We start from the raw sequence: 23,679 nt of genomic DNA, 5'->3' as shown, positions 1-23,679 counted from the left end.
TTTTCTAGCCAGAGCTAAGGCCTGTATCCGTGAATGGGGTTCACGAGAGAATAGCAAGGCAGAAAGCACTGCTATACAAGAATATGATCGATGCTTATTTCATTTAAAGAAAGAAAACCTGCATTATCCCTAAGCCTTCTGAGATAATATGACACAGACAGAGAAGTCAGAAGTGGAACTCTCTGGGCAACATAGGTCTAATAATGTGTAGTATAAAGTAAAAAGAACATTCCACAGTAAAACATCACACTAACAGTAAAACATGTGGTGGTGTGCTGGTGCTGGCATACTATGTTGCCTCAAGGACTGCTCAACTTGGATTACAATACAATGCAATTCATAAGGATAATTTTTTTCAATTGTGAAACCACAACAGCAAATCAATATCTGAATTTCTGAGGACCTGCAGCTTCTCCTAGTCCAAAACTTGTGTTTAAACAAAGAGGCCTTTAGCAATTCTTCAACAGGCAAAGGCAGTGTGCATTTCTGAACTCAAATGCCCTAATGTGTCCTGTCTGGCTGCTTGACAACAAACTTTCCTAGCACACCCCATCCAGTGATTGATAGTTTTGTTCTATATGTAGAAAAATATGTAAAAGTTATGCCTTTCTTTAGTACTGATTAATGTAATTTTCCCAGACATGTAAGTGATACACAGAGAGAGAAAGACCCAATGAAGGTTTTTATATCAAGAAAACAACCTCAAAGAGCTGAACTTTTTGGGACTGTAGTTACATCTACAAGTACAGGGCTGGTCAACTTCATGTAAGTGATCTTCATGGCTGAACAATATATGACCATGGTAACCACTATGGATAAACACAAAGAGTGTCAAGAGTCAGCCTAATTGCTAGGTGAAGGAGATAAACAATGCCATATGATGAAGTGTGAAACAGTAGCATACTGTTTTAATTGACAAAAGGTAATTTCAGACAGAGGTGCACGATAAGTCACCAATAAGAGAAGTAATAGTATTAGTGGGAACAACTGTTATCACCTTATAGGTCATTACAACATCCATGTCATTTTATTAAAATTGTTGTGCCTTATACTTTGCATACACTTGGATTTCACATACACTACCTATGCATTCTGTGTTGCTTGGCTGCTCTCACTCTGCTGATTCAGCAGAAGAAGCTCACTGCTAAATACCTCTCTGTTACTGGTCCTTTAAGTACCTCAGGCTGACTCCTTGCCATATTGTTTATCCATTTGCCATCTTGATGCTTATGTAGAGTGCATTTATATACGGTAGGTAAACTGATATCAAAACATTTACATCCTAGCCCTGCAACTGTTGCAAATGGCTGAGAAATGTGCAACAGTTGCAGGAGTATGATCTAAATCATAGCCCTAGTCATGGAACTTTTTACAGACTTTCATCCCCATAATCTGAGGCTACAATCATAATGGAATTATGTAGTGATTTAGTTAGTTATCTAGAAGAGCATTTTAACATATCTTTATAAAAAGATAGGAATACAGTTAACCACATACACAGAGATGTCCCAATATATACTGAGGTGTGTATGGCCATGACCCATAAAGCCCCATTGACACCCTGTTATGCCCCTGGTCGCACCTGATCATGCTACGGGGGTGGTCACACCTCTGATCTGCCAAGCCCTGCCTAACTGTCAATAATTTCATGGGTGTTAATAGGATTTTCAAAAAGGCAGTATGGCTGACCAAGATTGAGAGGTCAAAATAGGGTTACCAGATCACATGAAAATTCAGGGTGTGTCTAATAAATGCATGCTGCAGGGCTGCACCGATCGCATTTAAGTGAAATTATCTATGCAGCCCTTCAAGCTGGATTTTCTAGATGTGGCCCTGAATTTTCAAGTTTTCTAACTCAAAACAATGTTATTCGCAGTAACTAAAATATATATTCAAATAGTGCCTACTGGCCCTAAATAGGTAGCATGGTGGTTTACATTTTTTTTATCTCCAATGCAGTAAAGCTAAATAGATGGGTGTGATAAACTGCTTGGTTAGCAGCAAATTAAATGATTCTACTGTGTTAGAACAAACAAGTACTGTCATTTCTGGTACATTTATTATAACATGGCAGGTAAGGCCTGCTCCATACATGCTCTCAGCTTAGAGAGAAAGTGGGAAAAAGGAAAAGCATAACAAATCATCAGACAAACTGAAAATACAGTAGGAATGCCCTTAACCAAAATGTCCACACAAGCAGAGATTACTACAATGGGCAAGTAAAATATGCAACTCTTTTTTTTTGTATGAAAGGTGCTCAGCTCTTATCAAAGCAACAGAAAACCCAACAGCCCAGTACAAAAGACAATTTGCCACATCTACACAGCACTACACTACACAGCAGCTTATTTATTTACTCTATACCACTATTTCTGTAGCAAATACACAATTTTTTTTATCAGTTAAGCAGAACATTACATAATAAACATTGCACATATATATGATTTTTAAATGTTACTGTTGCTTTAAAGGTTCTCTTTTATGGGAGAGACATAATGGTTTACATATCTTTAGACTAATGTAATTTTGAATAATGTTTATTTTTCTATTTAACCTGTTAATACAGTGCAAAAGGAGCCTTTTAAACACCCTTTTAATCCTTGTGATCTATCAAGGCAAATTAGAGCAGTGCCACTAAAGAAAGGGATTGTTACTGAGGATTTTTCAAAGTGAAACATATACGTCATGGTAATCATGTTGTTTGTAACCTCATCGCATTAATCAAAAATAACAGTCCTGCAAAGCCAATCAATGAATCTCTGTGTGGAAGACACAGGCACTCTATTGTTACATTAGTACTGCGATACGTGGCTAGGGTGGTCTTAAAAGAAACGAAGGGAAGAACTGTAAGCAAAAGAAAATCAACAAAAAAAATCAATAACAAACAATTCATGAAAAAGGTACAATTATTAGTATATTTGTACTTAAACAAAAACTTTCTTTTCTGGTAAATATTTTACTGTACTTCTGCAGTCAATTAAAAAGTTTTGCTGCAACACAAAACTAGCAAATTTTGTCACACACGTAACACCACTGATCAGTTTTTTTAATCATTTTTGTTCATCAACCAGAAGAGATTACTATTTAGACAGGGTGGGATATTTTGAAGCATGAGGTGATATTTCCGCTGCTCTCAAATTACTATTGCTCATAATATGCCCAATTGTATTCTTTATACGAGGGTAGGCCTTGGAAGCATTGCAAATGCAATAAAAATACTGCAACAACACAGATTTACTAAAACTCTAATATTTCTCATTTTTTAATTTTAAAATTCGAATAAAATCCGTTATAAAAATGTCTTACATTTACTAAAAAGTCTGAACTGATAAAATCCCCATGGGGAAAGTCACAGCAAAGACGCAAAATTTCGGATTTTTTTTTTACTTAAAAACTGCAAATTTTTAGAATTCTCGGACAAAAAACCAGCGTCAAAAATCCAAATCCTCTAAAGTTTCGATGCAAAAGAAGGATCCCATAGGGAAGGGAAGGGGGATCTGCGACTGACTTCTACATGATCTTTTTTCTGTAGCTCCCTTAATGTGGTTTAACACTGCTAGATACATTGCAATGTGATACATGCAGGTGCAATATTTTCGCCACATTTTCTATGCACCCCAACCCTGTACCCCATTTAAAGGATAGACACACTCCTGTTGGATCTTACAGAAGAGTGGGATCTATGTGTGGGTATCCTTTTAAAGAGCAAGAAAAGGCTACTACTGTAGCCCTTAACATAGTGTAGAGCCCCCTTGCCCATATCAAATCGCCAAATTAATTTTTTTAAATAATGCTCAGTTCTCCCAAAAATTGGGATTCATTTAGCTGTAGATGCAGCCTCTCACGGTCGCCATCTTCTATTCCCCCGCTCGATCGAACAGACCACCCCCCCCCGTGGCGATTGAACAGGCCCCCGCTCGCACCCCCCCAACAGCACCCCGATTGCAAGCACCCGATTGCAACCCCCCCGCTCGCTCCCCGTCGCTCCCTGCTGCTTGTTTGCCTGTGCTTCGGCTTACTTCATGTCACAGGGGAGGGGAGGGGGAAGGGGGAGCGCGCCTGCATGTCACACTGAAAATGAGCAGGGCACATGCGCCGCCTTCAGTGTCCTGGTCACAGAGTCAATAGAGGAGCAATGCATTATGGGAATCCTCTTTACACAGCTCAGCGTTTTTTCTAACTGTTTGGCTTCAGATCTTCTGAACAGGTGAAATATGGGGAGACTTAAGGGCACTATTGAGACAACTGAAAGTATGCCTGCAGCTTTACTAGCCTTTCCTTCTCCTTTAATGACTTTTGCATAAAGCAAGAACTATAGTGTGCTGCACAGCCTAAAAGGACAGTAACGTACAAGACCTTCTTTAAGTGCCTACTAATTTAATGTAAAGTATACAGGTATGGGGGATCTACTATGCAGAATGCTTGGGGCATAGGATCTTTCCATAATTTGGATCTGTATACCATGAGTATAATAAAAATCATTTAAACATTAATAAACCTAATATGATTGGTTTGCCAACAATATAGATTCATACATTTTAGTACAAGGTACTACAGAGGAAAAATACATTAGAATAATATTTTGCTTAAAGGAGAATGCAAGTCAAAATTTAAAAAGCATACTGCCCAATAGTCCTACTATTGTTTAGTAAAAACGCCACACTTTTGGCTCACCTAATCAAATATTTACTTAGTCACACTTTTCTAGAACAGGCAGCCATCTCTAAAAAGGTATTCTCCCTTCCTTTCCCTCCTTGCTTCATACTGCACATGTGTTTCATTCCCTCCCTCCCCCCCCTCTGCCAAATCCGCTTCTGATTGGCTGGTGGGTATGTATAGCTCAGAACAGGAGACAGGATCAAGTTACACACATGCTCAGAGAATAGGAAGGCTGCCGCTGGCACCTACAGGAAGGACAGAGAGATTTCAGTGATGTCACTGCAGTCTTCACACTGCTGTAGGCTGCCAGCACCATATCTCAGAGAAGCAAGCAGGGATCTGGGAATTTAGATATGCAGTAAGTTACATAGTTACATAGTTACATAGGGTTGAAAAAAGACCAGTGTCCATCAAGTTCAACCCATCCAAGTAAACCCAGCACACCTAACCCACACCTACCAATCTATACACTCACATACATAAACTATAAATACAACCACTAGTACTAACTGTAGATATTAGTATCACAATAGCCTTGGATATTCTGATTGTTCAAGAACTCATCTAGGCCCCTCTTAAAGGCATTAACAGAATCTGCCATTACCACATCTCTAGGAAGGGCATTCCACAACCTCACTGCCCTCACCGTGAAAAACCACCTATGCTGCTTCAAATGGAAGCTCCGTTCCCCTAATCTAAAGGGGTGACCTCTGGTGCGTTGATTGTTTTTATGGGAAAAAAGAACATCCCCCATCTGCCTATAATCCCCTCTAATGTACTTGTACAGAGTAATCATGTCCCCTCGCAAGCGCCTCTTTTCCAGAGAAAACAACCTCAACCTCGACAGTCTCACCTCATAGTTTAAATCTTCCATCCCCTTAACCAGTTTAGTTGCACGTCTCTGCACTCGCTCCAGCACAAAACTGCACCGCATACTCAAGGTGAGGCCTTACCAGGGACCTATAAAGGGGCAAAATTATGTTCTCATCCCTTGAGTCAATGCCCTTTTTTTATACAAGACAGCACTTTATTTGCTTTAGTAGCCACAGAATGACACTGCCTGGAATTAGACAACTTGTTATCAACAAAAACCCCTAGATCCTTCTCCATTAAAGATACCCCCAACACACTACCATTCAGTAGATAGTTTGCGTTTATATTATTCCTACCAAAATGCATAACTTTGCACTTATCAACATTGAACCTCATTTTCCAGTTTGCTGCCCAGTTTTCTAATTTTGTCAAATCGCTCTGCAAAGCGGCAGCATCCTGCATGGAACTTATAGTTCTCCACAATTTTGTGTCATCAGCAAAAATAGAAACAGTACTCTCTATGCCCTCCTCCAGGTCATTAATAAACAAGTTAAAAAGCAAAGGACCAAGGACTGACCCCTGCGGTACTCCACTAACCACACTGGTCCAATTAGAAAATGTTCCATTTACCACCACTCTTTGTACTCTATCCTTCAGCCAGTTCTCTATCCAATTACAAATATTATGTTCTAGGCCAATATTCTTTAATTTGATCATTAACCTTCTGTGAGGTACTGTATCAAACGCTTTAGCAAAGTCCAAGTAGATGACATCAACTGCCATTCCAGCATCAAGGTTCCTACTCACCTCCTTATAAAAGGCGACTAAATTAGTCTGGCAAGATCTATTACACATAAAACCATGCTGGCACAAACTAATAGTATTGTTAACTGCAATGTATTCAAGTACCCTATCCCTTATTACCCCTTCAAAAATTTTTCCTACTACTGATGTCAGACTAACAGGCCTTTAGTTTTCAGGCTGAGAACGGGATCCCTTTTTAAATAAGTACTTGAAAAGAATGCATTTAGACTTACTTTTAATTTATATTAACCTTTCATTGTCCTTTAAAGGGGACCTGTCACCCAGACATAAAAATCTGTATAATAAAAGTCTATTTCAAATTAAACATGAAAACCAAATTCCTTTTTTTATTAACACATCCATACCCATTATAAAGGCATTTAAAAATCCCAGCTGTCAATCATGTATTGCCTTCCCCGCCTCTATGCCTTTGGCATAGAGGCGGAGCAGACAATAACTTTAACTTTCCTAGATGTCACTGCAATTCTCACTTTCCCCCTCCCTCCTCACACTGTAGGCAGTGTATGAGTATGGGCCTCTGGTCCTCCATTGTATCAAATAAACCAGATTTTGGCATGATGCAAAGCTTGTCATAATAACAGTATCCACAAAATGGTGCCTGCCTGCTTGTTATAATAGTGTAATTACAAGACTAAAGGAAACAAGATTTTTAAATTTTATATAGTGTAAGTGAAGTTTATTTTGCTCAACTAACATGGTAGAAATACATTTGGAAATATTTCTGAGGTGACAGATCCCCTTTAAAATGGACTGGACTAAAATAGGAGAAAGTCTATGGGAGATAGATAATGGGCTTCTGGATACGGGATCCTTTCCTGTACTAGCAAATTATGAATGCAGAAAATGTTTCGCAGTTTTGGATACCATTGCATTGCCATATTCCTCCTAATACTTTAGCCACGTCCAGGATGAATTTACTATTATTATTTATTTTTAAAGCACCAACATACTAAACAGCACTTTACGGAGTTTATGCATCATTTACATCAGTCCCTGCCACAGTACGTCATTAGAGAAATTAATGATTCTACTTGGTACATGAATAACCAAGTATATATCCTTGAAGATACCATTGTATTATGTTTGAATTTAATGCATCATTTTAGAAATGTGTTCAGCAAAATTATCAAACCTGACAAATACTGCAAGGATGAAAATAACCAGAAGTCAGTAAAATATAAAGTCCCGATTCCTTGTTTCTATTCCTTGTTTCAGGTTAGTACCCCTCCCAGGTTTTAGTACATACAGCAGTCTTGTGTGCTATGACAGCATGGCTGGATCCTAAATTTATTGTAAATCAGCCCACCAGTAAAACAGACTAGGTGACTGAATACAATTTTCGAATACAATTTATTATTATTATGTTTTATAAAGGGCCAATATATTCTGCATTACTTTACAATAGAATGAGGGATACATTAAACACACAAAGTATATACATCAATGATTCAGTAAAGATGGCCATGCTTATATAGAGTATATAATTAAACAATGTTAAATTTAATACATTCATTTACTAATTCAACATATATATAGCCTAATCGTAGAAAAATAGAACTAGCCCAGGCAGATAAAAGGGAGAGTAGTAATATGCAACCTGTAACCCACATGGTGGGATGCTGAAAGTTGTAGTCCACAAATTCTAGAGAACCACAAGTTAGTAGGCAAATATTTGCTGTACCCTGAAATATGTATGCTACTGAAACGCAACATGCTTCACTTCAAGTGATGTTACTCTTATATTAGAACATTATAACACCTTTAAAATGAAGCCACAAACAGAAAAGCTATATTATATTTCTTGTTGCTACATAAACAGATCCAAGAGGACCAGTTTTTTTGTAAGGTCCTCTGCAGCCAATCAAACAATAATGTATATTTTTAAATACATATATATATGTATCATATGATCAGTGATCAGTGTACACGTTTATCTTTGTTATTGTCAACCATTATGCAAAGTTACATTTAACAAAGCTGCGTAAAAGACATGACTAGACCAATTAACTGACCCATTAACTGATATATACGTATATAAAATGGCTCCAATTATAAGTAGGTCTTATGGTAGCACACTAGCTTTGCCAGTCTATAAGGGTGAATGTTAAGAGGTATCATGGAGTAAGTTTTGGGTCACACTCACCATTTTCCCAGCATCCATGATTTCTGAAAATTCCCTTGGAAGTTGGTAAGAAACCCCTCAGGCTGACAGATTGCCTGTTGCTGCAGACTTAAGTGCCCGAAATAGTAATGATTGGTTAACAAGGTGATTGAAGCAACATGGTGACCCTGTGTGAGGTACAATAAAAACACAAAGAAGAGGCATAATGTGAATTAGGAACAACTTGCAAACTAAGCTGTAGCAAAAGGCTAGGGAGAGTTATAAACTAATAGGACAGGCTTGAAAAAAACCCAGTCTGGAAGTCTATGGCATGAAGGCAGCACAAACCTGAGCAGGCAGGCTGAGCAAAAAGAGGACAGAGTTGGATGGGCTGGTTAGAACAGGCATATTTGGGTGGGCAGGTTGTGCAAACAGATTTGGATTGGCGGGTTAGGACAGGCTGGTTGACATAGACAGAAGTGGGCAGGCAGGAAGGACAGACAGACCTAGACAGACTGGTTGATACAGGCAGAAGTTGACAGGCACGTTGGACAGATGGACCAAGGCAGGCTGGCTGGTATAGACAGAAGATGGCAGGCAGGCTAAAAAGACAGACCAGAGAAGGGTGTTGGGGTAGACAGAAGTGGGCAGGCAGATTTAGGCATACAGGCAAAGGGATAGTTATGAAGTGAAGGGGTATACAGAGAATGTTAGAGATTTCCAGAGAGAGCAGGGTACTCACTGGCTGTGTTTATCCCAAATCCAGAGAATGCCAATGCAATGGGCAGGCGGAAAGGCAGTGATGGAAAGTGGGGGTGGGCACAGATTGGTGCGGACAGAGCCCAGGGCCAGCCACACAAAAGCATCCAGCAACAAGACACGGACAGATGGCACAGGGAGCAGCAGCAGTCACCCAGATAAGCCAGGGGAGAGGGAGGGGACGGTGTGAGTGTATAGGGCACAGGGAGCGATGCAGGACACACTCAGCACTACTGGGCACAAGCAGCAGCACACTCCCACAGAGGGAGCGAAGCGCACTAGCCAGCATGCAATAACACTACTTGCACAATAGGCAGGGCAGGGATGGAGAGGCAGGGAAAGAGCACAGTACATTTAGGGTTACCAGACGTCTGCGAAGATCCAGCTTTTCCCTTCTTTTCAAAAACAAGTATCCGGCTGGAATTTCTTTACTATTAAATTAAGAGCGTAAATTTGCCCTCAGTCCCTAACTTCTGCAGCTTCCCACCCCTCCCCTTTCTCCATCAATCAATGTATTTTCCCTCAGTGAGCTTCTGCAGCTTTCTGTACCTCCCACCCCCCCATCCTCTGGTGCCTGTTACTGTCTGTTCCGCCTCCTCCATTCACGCTGCTGAGGCATCAGAAGCTCTGCAACAGCAGCCAATAGGCTCGAAGCTGTGCCCAAGCGCACTCTGATTGGCTGAGGGATGCTCCATTCGCAGGCGCGGGAATATGTAGCGGACAGCTGGCAATGTTTGCTAGGGGTGCAAGAGGGAAGCTGAAGATTTTCTTTAAAGCATTGGCAATTATAGGATAAAACAGGGAAATGTTACTGTCTCTGAGAGGTTAGAACACAAAAATGCTGGGCGCAGTAAACACACTGTTACTGATGTGAGCCCTGACCTTGTGAGGACTCTGGATAAACACTACTTGGACAGAATATTTGAGTGGGTTTTATCTTACTGCGGTGTTAATAGCCGTTAACAATGTCTTCCACAATATTCCATATTAAGACTTTATTACTCAAACGTTGTTTAAAGAAGAGTGAATGATTATTTTTCACTGATTGTTTTCTTTATACTATTTAAATTACTTCAAATTTAGATTTTCTCAACCTGCCATACATTGGCTGCATTTTTTGCCTCTTCATGGAGTGTGCATTAAAATCTAAACTAGCAATAAATACTCTCCAAAAATCCATAGGCATTGTTTCTATATCTATAGTCATCAATAAATCCAGCCCTTGGACAAATATTAGCACTTCCCCCCAAGTCAAGTGATGTACAGAGCACATTTGTTGCATTTCCAAAGGTTTTTAATCATTTGATTTGACATTTATTAAGTTTCTTCATTTTCCAAATCATCCCTCCTCTGACCTAGTCTAACAGTGTTGCTTAGCATTATCTTTTATGGAGATTGTGCCACATTGCAGTTACACAGCTAGAAAGTGCCATTGTCACCTCTGATTCACTTATTTATGTGAATGAGAGGGTGCAGTAGCAGATTTTAGCTAAAATATCACTTGTTTTTTTCCCATTGCTTTATTCCCAGAATATTTGAGACTTTTAGTTTTTTTGCATATGGTTTCTTTTGATAGAGAAAGATAGAGAGACTGATGTAATTAGTAACAGGAGATACTAAACTTTTGTCCACAGAGAAGTCAGCTGTTGACAAACTGGATAGAATTATGTAAATTATGGGGGGTTGGGTTGGACATATGCTGTATTTGGGGCAGAGAGCTCAAATGCTGATGAACTAAAAAGATGTACTCAGAGTTTAACTGAGGTAGAGCGAGGGCAGAGGCTTGTGAATAGAGGAGAGATGCAAAGACTGTTGCTAGAGGGGGCTATATTAATGTGGTAGTCACTTGTTTACAACTGGTCTGCTACATAAATAATATCTGGCACTATTAATATGTAGCAGGAACTACTAGTTTATTTACTAGCAGCTTATATTCTGAAACAAAATACTCCCTTTCTTTTTTTTTTTTTTTTTTTTTTTTTTTAACTTTTTTATTGAAAATGATAGTTGTATAACAATTTCGTCACCATTGTGTAGTATTACATTTGGTACATCAATAAACTGTTCATTTGTTAACTATACATATTTGGTATGTTTCATACTTTAAATGGGGAAGGGGGCATGGGGGGTGGGGAGGAAGGGAAAAGGTAAGGGAGGGGGGTGAGAGGTGGGCAAGTCGGGATCTTGCTTTTTCAGGGTCCCGGCTTGCTGGGGAGTGAAAGGTGGAAAACAAAACTTGGAATGGTGGGGAAAAAACTGGTGTTATAACAAAACATTATATCAAGTTGATCCTGTTGGGAGGCTTCTGTATTCTTCTCACCGAGATCCGGGTACTACCTATAGGTTTTCTTTACTCATGTGTCTCTTGGGACTTTTCAGTAGATTTCCCCCATCATACAAGTTTCCTACTATCTTATATTGGAAGTGAGGGCATGGTTCAGCTCAGAGAGATAGAATATTGTAGCCATGGAGCCCATATTTTTTGAAACTGTTCTTGCCTATCTGTGAGAATACTAGTTAATTTTTCGTTAACTAGTATCCAGTTAATCTTATTTTTTAATTGTGGTATGGGCAGAAGTGGGGATTTCCACGCTTTGGCTATAGTTAATTTAGCTGCTGTGAAAATTTGATTTATTAACGTTCTTGCGTTTTTATTTATGTTGGGGATTTTCATTCCCAATAGTGCATGCTCTGGTGATTTGGGTAAATTTATACCTGTAACAGAATATATCATTTGGTATACTCTGGTCCAGAATCTCTGCACTCTAGAACATTGCCACCATATATGGTAAACCGTGCCTTCACTTCCGCATTTTCTAAAACATTGTGGGTCACATTGGTTGTTAATTTTATGGAGTCTGGATGGGACCAAATACCAGCGTAGCAGAACCTTGTAACCTGCCTCAAGCAGGGAGGTATTAATTGAGTTATGTGCAGTTTGATCCCATATTACAAACCAGTCTTTTTCCTCTAGTGTTTGACCCAGGTCTCTTTCCCAGGCTCTTACGTAGGGCAAGGTTGGTGGGAGGCTGGTCTCCGATAAGAGACTATATAACTTTGAAAGTACTCCTTTTGAATAAGGATATTTTGTGCATATGATTTCCAGGTATGTGGAAGGTGGTACCTGTATGCCTTTAAATTTAGATTTCAGGTAATGTTGCACCTGCATGAACCTGAAAAGTTCTCCCGGGGGAGGGGAGTATAGTTGTTGGAATCTGTCCCAGTTCAGGGGGCCAGAAATTCCATACATGTGTCTCAATACAGTCAAACCTTTGGCCTCCCACCATTGGAAAGATACCTTGTTCAGTCCTGGCTGGAATTCGGGGTTTCCTATTATGGGGACTGCTGGGTAATGGGGAGAGAATAGTTTCGCTTTGTGTTTTACCTTATCCCAGACACCTAATATATGTTCTAACATGGGGGTTAAACCATCTGGTCTATGAACATAAGGTGTCCATAGGGTTGCTATTAGCTTTACCGGGTGGATAAGCGTTTCCTCCATGGTAACCCATTTTGGAGGAGGGCTAGCATACATCAGAGGGATGGATGCTAATTGGGCTGCCTGGAAATATTTCCCCATATTTGGGGCACCTAAACCTCCCTTTTGTCTTGGTGCAAGCACTGTCGCTTTAGAAACCCTGGGAGGTTTAAAGTTCCATATAAATTTCATTACCTGTTGTTGTAGCTTTTCAAGGTCTGCATTTGGTATAGGAATTGGTAAAGTTCTAAAATAGTATAGTACTTGCGGTAGGATGACCATTTTAACTGCATGTATTCGGCCGATCCAGGAAATATTCTGTTTCGACCATTTCTCTAAGTCTTCGGCTACCTTTTTCCATAGGGGGGGGTAGTTAGTCTTATAAAGGTCTCGTATATTTGGGGTTATTTTGACCCCTAGGTATTTTAAATATGTTGTTTGCCATTGAAAGTCAAAATTCAATTTAAGAAGCTTAATTTGTGGAGGAGGGAGATTAATGTTAATTGCACAGGTTTTGGTATAGTTTATCTTGAGCCCTGAAAGTCCTGTAAATTTGTTAAATGTATCTATCAGATTAGGTAGAGTAATTAATGGTCTAGTTATTAGCATAAGAATATCGTCCGCAAAGAGACATAGTTTGTGGTGGGTTGAGTCTACGTTTAGCCCCGTTATATTTATATTGTTTCGGATTTGTGCAGCCAGTGGTTCTAGGGCCAAGATAAACAGTATCGGAGATAAGGGGCATCCTTGCCTTGTGCCTCCTGATAGTTGAAAGGGATCTGTAAAGTAAGGGCCCCATCTGACATATGCCTGAGGGTTATTGTATAGAGCTTTAATAACGTGTCGAAATTTCTGTTTAAAGCCCCATCTCTCTAAAATGTAGTGTAGGTATGGCCATGACACTGAGTCGAAGGCTTTACTTAAATCAATAGATACGAGTAGCCCAGGTATAGCCTTAGATTGTATTGTGTGTATAAAAGTTAAGGCCCTTCTTATGTTATCCGATGCCTGGCGTTTGGGGACAAAGCCTACTTGGTCGCTGTCAATTATAGTGGGTAAAAAGGTGTTTAGGCGTTCGGCTAGGATTTTTGATAAAATTTTTACGTCTATATTCATTATTGAAATTGGCCTGTAATTGGCACATTGTAATGGGTCTGTGTCTGGTTTTGGTATGGGAGTGATCTGGGCTAGGAGGGAGTCTCTCCCCCAGGATCCTCCATCCATAATTTCGTTTAGAGTATTCGTTAAGTAGGGAATTAATATTTTGGCATATTTTTTGTAGTATAAGGCTGTAAAGCCATCTGGGCCCGGTGCTTTTGATATTTTTAATTGTTTTATCGCCTTCCGTACTTCCTCTTGGGTTATTGTACTTTCTAATAAATTGGACTGGATATCCGTTAGGCATGGAAGGCCTGCTGATTCTAGGAATTTGTCTGCTTTTACCTTGGAAAACTGTGTGCTTGTGGAGAATAATGTTTTGTATGATTTTACTTGGGTTCCCTGAGACCTCTCCCTGAGAAGTTCTAATTTTATATAAGGCTGTGTTGGGTTTTGATGGTTTTTTAATTGTTTAGCTAGCAATGTGGTAGGTTTATTGCTTAGTGAGTAATATTTTTGAGATCTCCATTGCAGTGTGGAGGCTGCTTTAGCTGTTAAATGTAAATCTAATTCGGTCCTTAATTTGGTCAGTTGCGCTCTCAGTAGTGGGGTGGAGGTCTCTTTGTTTTGTTTCTCTAAGTCTTCCAGTTTGGCTTGCATTTGAGCTGTTTGCTGATTAGCTTGTTTGATCTTATGGGAGATGACATTTATTATATGCCCTCTTAATACTGCTTTGTGTGCTTCCCATAAACTAACCTTGGAGTTGACACTGTTCTCGTTTTCTTTGAAGTATTGTTCAAGATGATTTTGTATAGCTTCTTGGGTTTGCGGGATTTTTAAGAATGTGTCGTTGAGTCTCCATTTCCTAGTTGTAGGTGTTTGGTGAAGATCTCTTAGGGTTAGGGAGAGTGGTGAATGGTCTGACCATACTGTTGTATGTATTTTGGACGATATAATGTTTGGTAATAGAATTTGTTGTGCCCAGATATGATCTATGCGGGAATATGTTAGGTGCGGGTTAGAGTAGAAGGTGTAGTCTTTTTTCTTGGGGTTCATCTCCCTCCATACATCTACCAGTTGCATAGAGGATAGTGTTTTCTTAAGAAGGGATAAATTCTTGTGAGTTGGTGGATTATTTTGTTGGGGCGGTTTTGGGAGCTTTTCGGGTTCTGATGGGTTATATCTATCTAATGACGGGTCCATGCTTAGGTTGGAGTCACCTGCCATGAGGAGAATACCTTCTTTATATTTTTGGACTGTATGGAGCAGGTCTACTAGGAATGTTACCTGATCTGTGTTTGGAGCATAATAATTTACTATGGTAATTTTTTGGTCCTGAAGGTCCCCTATTAAGATCAGGTATCTCCCTTCCTGATCTTTAATCTCGCTCCGGATTGTTAGTGGGAAACCCTTTCTGACACATATTGCTATTCCTTTTGTCTTATTTGGGCCATTTGCAGTGTAGAAATTGGGAAAGAAGGGAGAGAGGAATTTAGGGATCGATGTGTTTGAAAAGTGAGTTTCCTGTAACAATAGGACATCAGCTCTAGTTGAGTGGTAGTATTTGAATGCTTTAGTCCTTTTGTTAGGGGAATTAAAACCTTGTACATTGTGAGAAATGAATTTCAGTTGGGATGCCATTATCATTTATTAAATGAGGGTATTGTGACAGTGTGGAATCCATTTCTGTGAAGTAGGAGTAGTTGGAGGATGGTTCGGCTTTCCCTTTTTAAACCATTGTTTCCCTATGGTTTCCGTGTCTATGTTAAGAGAATGTGTGGATAGAAGTACCTTTATATAACTCACGTTTTGTTGTTTGTTACGTCGGACTATTACCTTGACTATTCGGCCTATGGTTCCCGGATCTCGGATCATTGAAGATTGGGTGTTTGAAGGGCAGAGGGTATCCAACAGGAGTACAAAAAAAAGAAACATTGTTATTACATCTATACAAATCAAAAACATTTCCGGCCTAACGGCCAACTCTGAAGTTAAGCTAGAAACTTTTTAACTTTTTACAAGTCTTAGGTTAAGCTAGAGGGTGTGTAGCTTTTTCGAGGGGCAGCCATGCTGACACACCGGTGCATACGTAAGCGTGTTGTCTGTCCATACTGGTTTAACGTTTCCCGTCCATTATATTATTACGTTCGATCCCATTTGTAGGTGGTGGTTTCAGGTTTCCAGGGGGGGTTTCCCTCGTTCACGTGGTGTACGTTGAATTTTGGACCATATAGGCGATAAGGTAACTGATTGGGAAGGGCTCTGTGAAGGTGGTGGTGACTGCCTTGTTGGTTCCGTGAGATGGAGGTGTTGTAAAACTTCCATGGTGTCACCCACTGTAGATGGAGAGTATTGCTTGCCGTTATAAAAGAAATTAAGACGTAGTGGAAAGGACCATCGGTACTTTATGTTTTTTGCCTGGAGAATAGTCAAGGCTGGCTTGAACGTGCGTCGCCTTTGGATGGTTTGTGGGGCCAGATCTGTAAAGATTTGAATAGCGTGGCCCTCATGTTGTAGTGGAATCGTTTCTCTAGCCGCTTTCATGATTGCTTCTTTTGTTTGGTAGTAATGAAATTTGGCGATAACATCCCGTGGTTGATTTGGCTGTGCAGGTTTCCCCAGCGATCTATGGACTCTGTCCAGTTCCAATTTGGCCTGGGGTAGGTGTGGTGCTAGATTAGTTAATAATGTTCCAATGTCCTTTTCCAGGTTTTTATAAGATTCTGGAAGGCCCCTTATACGAATATTTTCTCTTCTTGAGCGATTTTCTTGGTCTTCCAGCTTTTCTTGTAGATCCATTATTTGTCTTTTCATATTGTTTATATCCATATCGTGTCCATCCAGGACAGTAATTGCATCGTCCATCTTTTTTTCCAGGAGATCAGTGCGTTGGCCCAGTTCCCTTATTTCTTTGGTTAACGTTTGGTAATTTTCACTGAGGTTGCCTCCAGCTCGGTTCGTAACATATGTTTGAAGCGTGATAGCAGGTCAGATTCTTTCATATGTTGTGGAGGGTCTGTTTGTAGTGTTGATTCTGTGTCCTGCTGGTGGGAGGGAGTCTCAGTGTCTGAGTCTGATTGCAGGGAGGGGGTGGATTCTCTTGGTTTTTGGAGGTATTCCTCAATATGTTTGCTAGATGTTGGCTGCCTGGGTGTGGGCGCTTGTGTGCCCCGTGCTTTGCCCCACTTCCCCATTTTTATAATGCTGTAGTCAGAGAGGGGATATATATCAACAGGCCTCAGGTGGGGGTTATGGTTCCTGGCTCTCTCCTGTCAGGTTGCCAGGCAATGCCAATGTCTTTAGTATGACTGCTATGGCTGTGTATGTTTCGCCTCTTTAGTTTTGTTTTTTTGTTTTTTTTTTGTTTTTGTTTTTGTTTTTTTTTTGTTTGTTTTTTGTTTTTTGTTTTTTTTCCCTTTTCCCCTCTCCTTTTTCCAAACTTTTCCTTTCCCCTTTACTGTATGGGTTCAGTTAGGGGTATTCCCCTTGTTGGATTTTGGGCCCTTGGGTTCTCAGGCCGGAACCGAGTGGGGGTTTCTCTCTGGAGGGGAGGTGGGGTTGGCGTCACCCACAAGGTGATGATTTTGGTCTCACCTTATATAGTTGCGGTGATTCCCGGCCCTCTCCTAAATGCCGTCCGGGCAGTGCACAGTTAGGCCGCGTTGCGCCTTGTCTCCCTCTCTGCTCGAGGTGTCGGCTCGGCGCGGTAGGCCCTGTGACGTATGGGGTTTAAGGAGCACTCGCTCTTATGTGTCCTGCTCCGCGGCTTGAGTCGATTGAGGTCCCGGACTCCGGTCCTCTGTTCCCCGTAGGTACCTCTATTTATTGCCACTCCTGCCTGGCGCTTAGCACCCCTATGTCTGGGAAACTGCCGTTTCTAGCACCGGTGAGTTGCGGAGCTCTATGGCGATGCGGCCATTTTAGATGCTGCGCGCATGCGCCCCTCCAAAATACTCCCTTTCTATAAATATATTTTTAAACATTTAGCAGCTTTAATGTATGGGCTGGGAGGAAAAACACAGGTGGGATCAGCAAGCAATAAACAGACAGACAATAAGTCATACACACTAACTGATTTTTGCCCCCAAGCACGGGCTTTCTAAAACTAAATCCCATGAGTGTATGGAAGAATGCCAGAAATAGGACAAAAGGGGAAATGTTGTGTAACCCCTATTTGGCTGTATTTACAGACCAGACCAACTAGATAGGCTTCAGAGCATGGAGTACATAGGACTCTAACATTCAAGATGGGCTTTCGCTATGTGGAAATATCCTGGGGATGTAATGCAACTTAGGCTGTGTGCAGAGTAATTGAAAGAATGGATGCCAGAAAGTTCTTTTGCATTAAAACTTGTATTAGAAGGACTTAACTTGTTTTTTGTCCAGGACAAATGATCCACAGGGTTATGCAATATTCACTCAGAGGAGTTAGGGGATAAAGCCACAGAAGATAGAAAGGTAGGGTGTCTACTGGTTTATCCCACCTTGACAGAGTGTGGGCAGGGTAAAGACAGCCAAACAGCATGGCACCACTGTGAAGAGTAGTCTGGACAAGTGTCTGTCCTCAGATATGACTTAGCGGTCAAGAATCTCAAACGGCCGACTATGGATCATGGATAAGTACTAACCTGATACCTGCATCTTAACCACTGTCCTATACTAAGGCAACAGTGCCTGTAGGGAAGAGTACTTCCAGCTAATCTCTCCTGGTTGGAGCCAGAGACTGCTTATTGTAACTAGACTAACTATCTCACTTTACTAGAAAGTGCTTTTAAAGATATAATCCTGATTCTTAATAATCCTCATTCACAGGGTCCTTGTTCTCCGACTTCATTAGAGTTTAGATGGTTCTCTGGGGTAGATGACTTACTGGGGCCCTGTTGATCCCAGACTCAGTAGAACTTCCAGATGCAGCCAAAGAGGAGGATCCACCCCTTTGCTAAACACTATATTAGAGTGCAAAGGGAGTGGTCTACCTATAAACCAATAAGGCACAAAATGCTTATATCAAACTAGATAAATGGGTCTTCGCCCAGTAACAGAAAGATATAGGAAATGGTAGGGCTTAAAGCCACAGGGGCATATTAACTCTATAGGTCCCTACAGTTGTGTGAAGTGGCAGGCAGGGTGGTGTGTGATCAGAGTAGGGCCTAGGACTCAGTGGAACCCGCCCGGCCTGCCCAGTACTACGTAACTGCTCTCCCCATGAAATCAGCCCACTTTAGATACAGTAAAATGAAGGACTTTGGAGAGCACGCAGTTCTAGTACACTTTCTCTAGGTACTTTGTGCAAAAGCATTCAGGCTTACTCAAAGTGTATGTCCCACTGCAGCCACACAGGAATTGGATAGGCTGGAAAGTAAACTTTGAACCTCTCTCCAGCCTATCCAGTCTTTATGTGGCTGTACCGTGACTTATACTTTAAGGGGAAAAAATCAAGCCATTAAGCAGTAGGAAGTTAGAAAATGCCAGCACTGCATGTTATGGCTGAAGTTTAGACTGAATTGGGTGAAAGTGTAACCCCTTTTTGGCTGTATAAGTCATATTGTCCAGTTAGGATAGAGCACGGGGTACACGTAACTCTCTTTCCACAGGATGGACCTTTGCATTATGGAAGCTACTACACAGAGGGTGTTGTGCAACTACACCTCCCACTGCAACATGTATGTGTAAAATGCAATAAGTAGGCAAATGGACTATGATGAACTAAATAACAGATTTACTGGCACACACACAACTTAAAGATGCAGGGTTCACAGACCATGAGGTATTAGAGCAAGGCAGATGAAATGGATAATAAAGTAAACTAGTACTTTATTAAATATTTATTATTTATTTAGTAAATAGTTTGGCACCACTGTGGAGGGACTAGGGAAAGCAGTTCTTATTTCCTTATAATATTACTCTTATTGGACCAGATCCCAAACTGATGGTGGTTTAGGGATTAGCACTAACCAAAACCTGTGTTTTAACTGTGGTCCCTACAATAACTAGTCCTCTATTCTCCTGGATGGAGCCAGAAACTGCTCTTACTAAATAATCTGTCTATCTCATGTGGTTACACGTGCTATGACAAAAGATAGTCTGCACTAGCTATTCCCTGCTCCCCAACTTCTCTAAGGGTTCTTATTCCCTTAGGGCCTAACCTGGGCCTTGTGGATCCCATGCTTCCTGGAGACATCCACTTAGGTCACTTGTGCTGCAGGCCAACAAGAAAGAACCAGCCCTTTCCTAACACATTTTTAAAGTGTGGTATGGTTTGGTCTAGCCTTGGATCAATAACAGGGTATATGTTAATACCAATTATGATACATAGGTCTTTGGCCAGTAACAGGAAAGTGTAGGGCTTAAAGCCATAGGGGCATATTAACCATATGGGTCCCTAAAGAAGAAAATGGGGGGAAATAAAAATATAAAACCCAAATAGAGAAAGAAGAAATGGGGAATACAAATAAGAATGGGTAAATAGCAGGATAAAATGGTGGAAAAGAGTTAAGAAGGAGAAAACTAAAACAGATAGGTTAAAAAGCGCAATTAAAATAAGCACATAGAATATAAAGGAGGAGGTGGAGAAGTGTTATATAAATGAGGAAGGTGGAGGCAAAAGGGTATAGAGAACAGAAGAGAAGAAGGAAATAGGAGAAACAAGAAGAGAGAGAATGAATGAAGAGAACAGAAGATGTGGATTTGTTTCCAGATTGAGGAATGGTGAGAAGAGGATATATTTTAAATAATGTGGGGTAATACAGAATATTCTGGGGCTGGGCTGTGTTACAAAACAGAATATGCAGACAGGGAGCTGTGTTTTCTGAATTGCCAGTCATGAAAATTTATATGCACTATTTACATTTTAGGGTCCTACAGGCCGCATACTTGGTAAATCTATGCATATTGGCATCAGAAGATGGAAGATGGAAATAGCAAAATGGCTTTGCTTTAAAGTGGGCAATGCCTTATTATAAAAGTGTGGCTTTAAATTATGGGTGTGGCTTAGTTTTGACACACTGCTTTATGTGTGGCGCACCTGTTGTAATAGATTAATCCCTTAGGAATCTTGATGTAATACATTTATTCATACTTATGCTCATTAGATTTCACGGTATTTCATCACACCACTTTATTTAATCTGACTTTTTTTAAGCTATCCCAGCTAACTTGCCTTAAACCATTCTTTAACAATTGTTTGCCTTGCTGCTAGAGACATAATCATAAGTAATTTATGTTGAAGTTTCTTAAAACCAACACATTTACCATTCAGAACAGCTGCCATTTGTTCACATTTTCTATTGATATGGAATATGAAAAAAATGGCATTTTACGCCCTAGTTTAAATTTCGACTACTACTACAGGACAGGTCTAGTCTACCATATATGATAAATATATCCTATAAGCAGGCAGCCCCTAAAGCAGTCAGGGTAAGCCATCTTAACACATTTAGTTGTCCTTTCTGGGCCATCTTAACATTGCTAAGCTTACAAGGCTTCCAAAGATATCTCTATGTTCAATAGTTTGAATATTTAAAATAAGTGTCTTTGTTACTCCCGTATTCAGTTGTCTCTGCAACAAAATCTCAAAGGAGGCCATGTTATGATCACTGTTCCCTTAAATGCTCACAAATCCAGCGCTCAAGTGTGTTTTAGGACTAGACCACACGTTGCATATCAACACTTTTCTCCACCTGTGTTTTTAAATTAGGCGAAGAGAAGTGGATCCGATTTGATCAGCAACTTCCTGTAGCTGCACTGACAGGCAAAGCTGAACTCAGCAAAGATCGGCCCAAAAAACGCAAAAGCAGGCTTTCCAGGTCGATCTGTGCTACACTCAGGCTGATGCTTTGCCTGTCAGTACAGTTACAGGAAGCTGCTGATTACATTAGATCCAATTCTCTGATTAAAAATGCAGGCATAGCATTAAGCTTGATATGCAATGTGTGCCAGTGCCCTTGCACTTATACTTACTAATACAATTAAATCATGTGATACAACAAAATAAAGTGTGAATTGTTTGATTGACTGGGGCACTATTTGTCCAAAAGCATTCTGGAGGCACTTTATTTGACAGTGATGGGGAAATTAGATTGTAAGCTTACTTATTATTATAATTACTATTAATTATTATTATTATTATTATTATTATTATTAAAGGGGACCTGTCACCCAGACATAAAATGCTGTATAATAAAAGTCATTTTTAAATTGAACATGAAACTCAAATTCTTTTCTTATTAACACATTCATACCCATTATAAAAGCATTTAAAAATTCCAGATGTCGATCATATATTGCCTGCCATGCAATGGCTTAGGCATAGAGGCAGGGCAGACAATTACTTTCACTTTGCATTCAAAACTCACTTTACCCTTCCCATCTAATTGTGTAGCCAGTGCATTAACATCATGGCATAACATAACATGGCATCATGGCATACACAAGAGTTTTGGTGATGCAAAGCTTGCATTAATAGCAGTGTTCACAAAATGGCACCTGCCTTCTTGCTGTAATTCCAAGACTAAGCTAAACAAGATTTATATTATTTATATGGTGAAAGTGAATTTTGTTTTGCTTGCCAAACACAATAGACAGAAATGTGGAATTATTTCTTAGAGTAACAGGTCCCCTTTAACCATTTAGCTTAATTAACAAAACTCTGGGTGTCTATATACAAAGTGAAACCAATTACAGAAAGAAAAAAATTAGACGATCCTCAAAATTTTCCCAAAAATAAAAATAATAATCAAAATCTGATGATCTGTCTTTACTTAACAATAATATCATATTAAATAATGATCTCTATTTTAAAACTTATAACATAAAAACTGTAATAACCTTTTCAAAATCCAAAGAAAAAGGTTAAAATCCTCATGTGTATTTTACATTTTTCCTCTTCTGGTTTCAGAATCAGTGTTCAGTAGAATATGTGGCACTAGCTGTCCAAAGATGTTCCCAAGGGTTTATGGTGGCCTGACTTGTCACGGTAGGTACTGCAACCTTGCTCATTCTTTATTTGTGTTCTTTTTTTCTCATTAAAATGTAAGCTTCTGCATATGGCCAAACAAAGGGCATTAATAATTCAAAGTCTAGAGCAGATGTTCCACGCAGCTAGTAATTTAACATGTATCTACATTCTGAAGGACATATTCTACGCAAGGAATACTTTATTGTGCTAAGCTATTACATTTTCTCTTGACATGCTAATAGATTTAACTCTTTTACTATCATTAAAAAAAATTTTGTATATAAAATGTTCCATATCTTATTGCATCCAGTTGTTGAGCATAACGAAAATCTAAAAACATAGAACAAGCTAAACTATAAAGATGAGTGGGAAATGTTACCAAATGTAAGCGTGTCTCGTGAAATCTACCATGAATCATTATTCATTAGTAATGAAATGAATAATTTACATCATTGGGGCAAGATGCACCTTAGTCTGTATGCAGTGTTGCCTGTGTTGGGTATAGCTGAATACAGGTGTTACCTAGAACAATCCGTTGCTTCTGCAGAAGCTGGTGAGTGCCAGAAAAGGCTCTGAGAAGCCATTTACTTTTAAGGCATAGCTTTATATTCTCTACAAATAACAGTTTGCTATTGTTTTACTGGACCTTTTTCTGGGCTTGAGTGAATGCCTACTCATATCTTGGAAATTTAGCCCATTACTTATAGCCTGCTACTGGAGATGTTGGGGTTTATTTATAAACCCAAAAGCACAAGTGAGTACCCCTTAATGCTGCCTTATGCTCAATCATTGGCAACTGCCAATACAAGTGCATGCAATTCCTGTATGGGCCCTAGGAGTACAATATTGCACTTTTAACTGCTTCAGTACTTCAGCTGTAGCATTAGTAAATGAGTCAGAGTTTTCCTTATACAAAATGCTGATTTTTAAATGTAAGTCAGGCTATTTGCAAAGGAACACAGCATTAACGGCAGAGAGTAACCCATTTAG

The 23,679-nt window shown here is 39.9% G+C and overlaps 1 protein-coding gene across 4 annotated transcripts in view; it reads right to left on the bottom strand.

The window, feature by feature from the left end:
- The window catches only part of hip1 (huntingtin interacting protein 1), a 66,610-nt gene extending 56,919 nt beyond the window's left edge, over positions 1-9,691 (bottom strand). Inside the window, exons 1-2 of one of the 4 annotated variants that reach the window (XM_004911728.3) lie at positions 9,510-9,691; positions 8,441-8,586 (exon numbers count right to left, since the gene is read on the bottom strand). In XM_004911728.3, the coding sequence (XP_004911785.1) occupies positions 8,441-8,458 (18 nt within the window). In that variant the 5' untranslated portion in view covers positions 8,459-8,586; positions 9,510-9,691. Of the gene's footprint in view, positions 1-8,440; positions 8,587-8,746; positions 9,118-9,140; positions 9,487-9,509 lie in introns of those variants that run through there. The other 3 variants (XM_004911729.3, XM_002933547.5, XM_031896773.1) reach the window with 3 other exon arrangements.
- Positions 9,692-23,679: the final 13,988 nt, after the last annotated feature.

Source organism: Xenopus tropicalis, chromosome 2 (genome assembly GCF_000004195.4).
Source record: "Xenopus tropicalis strain Nigerian chromosome 2, UCB_Xtro_10.0, whole genome shotgun sequence".
Classification (NCBI taxonomy): Eukaryota; Metazoa; Chordata; class Amphibia; order Anura; family Pipidae; genus Xenopus; species Xenopus tropicalis.
This window is presented reverse-complemented; position numbering and strand designations above follow the sequence as displayed.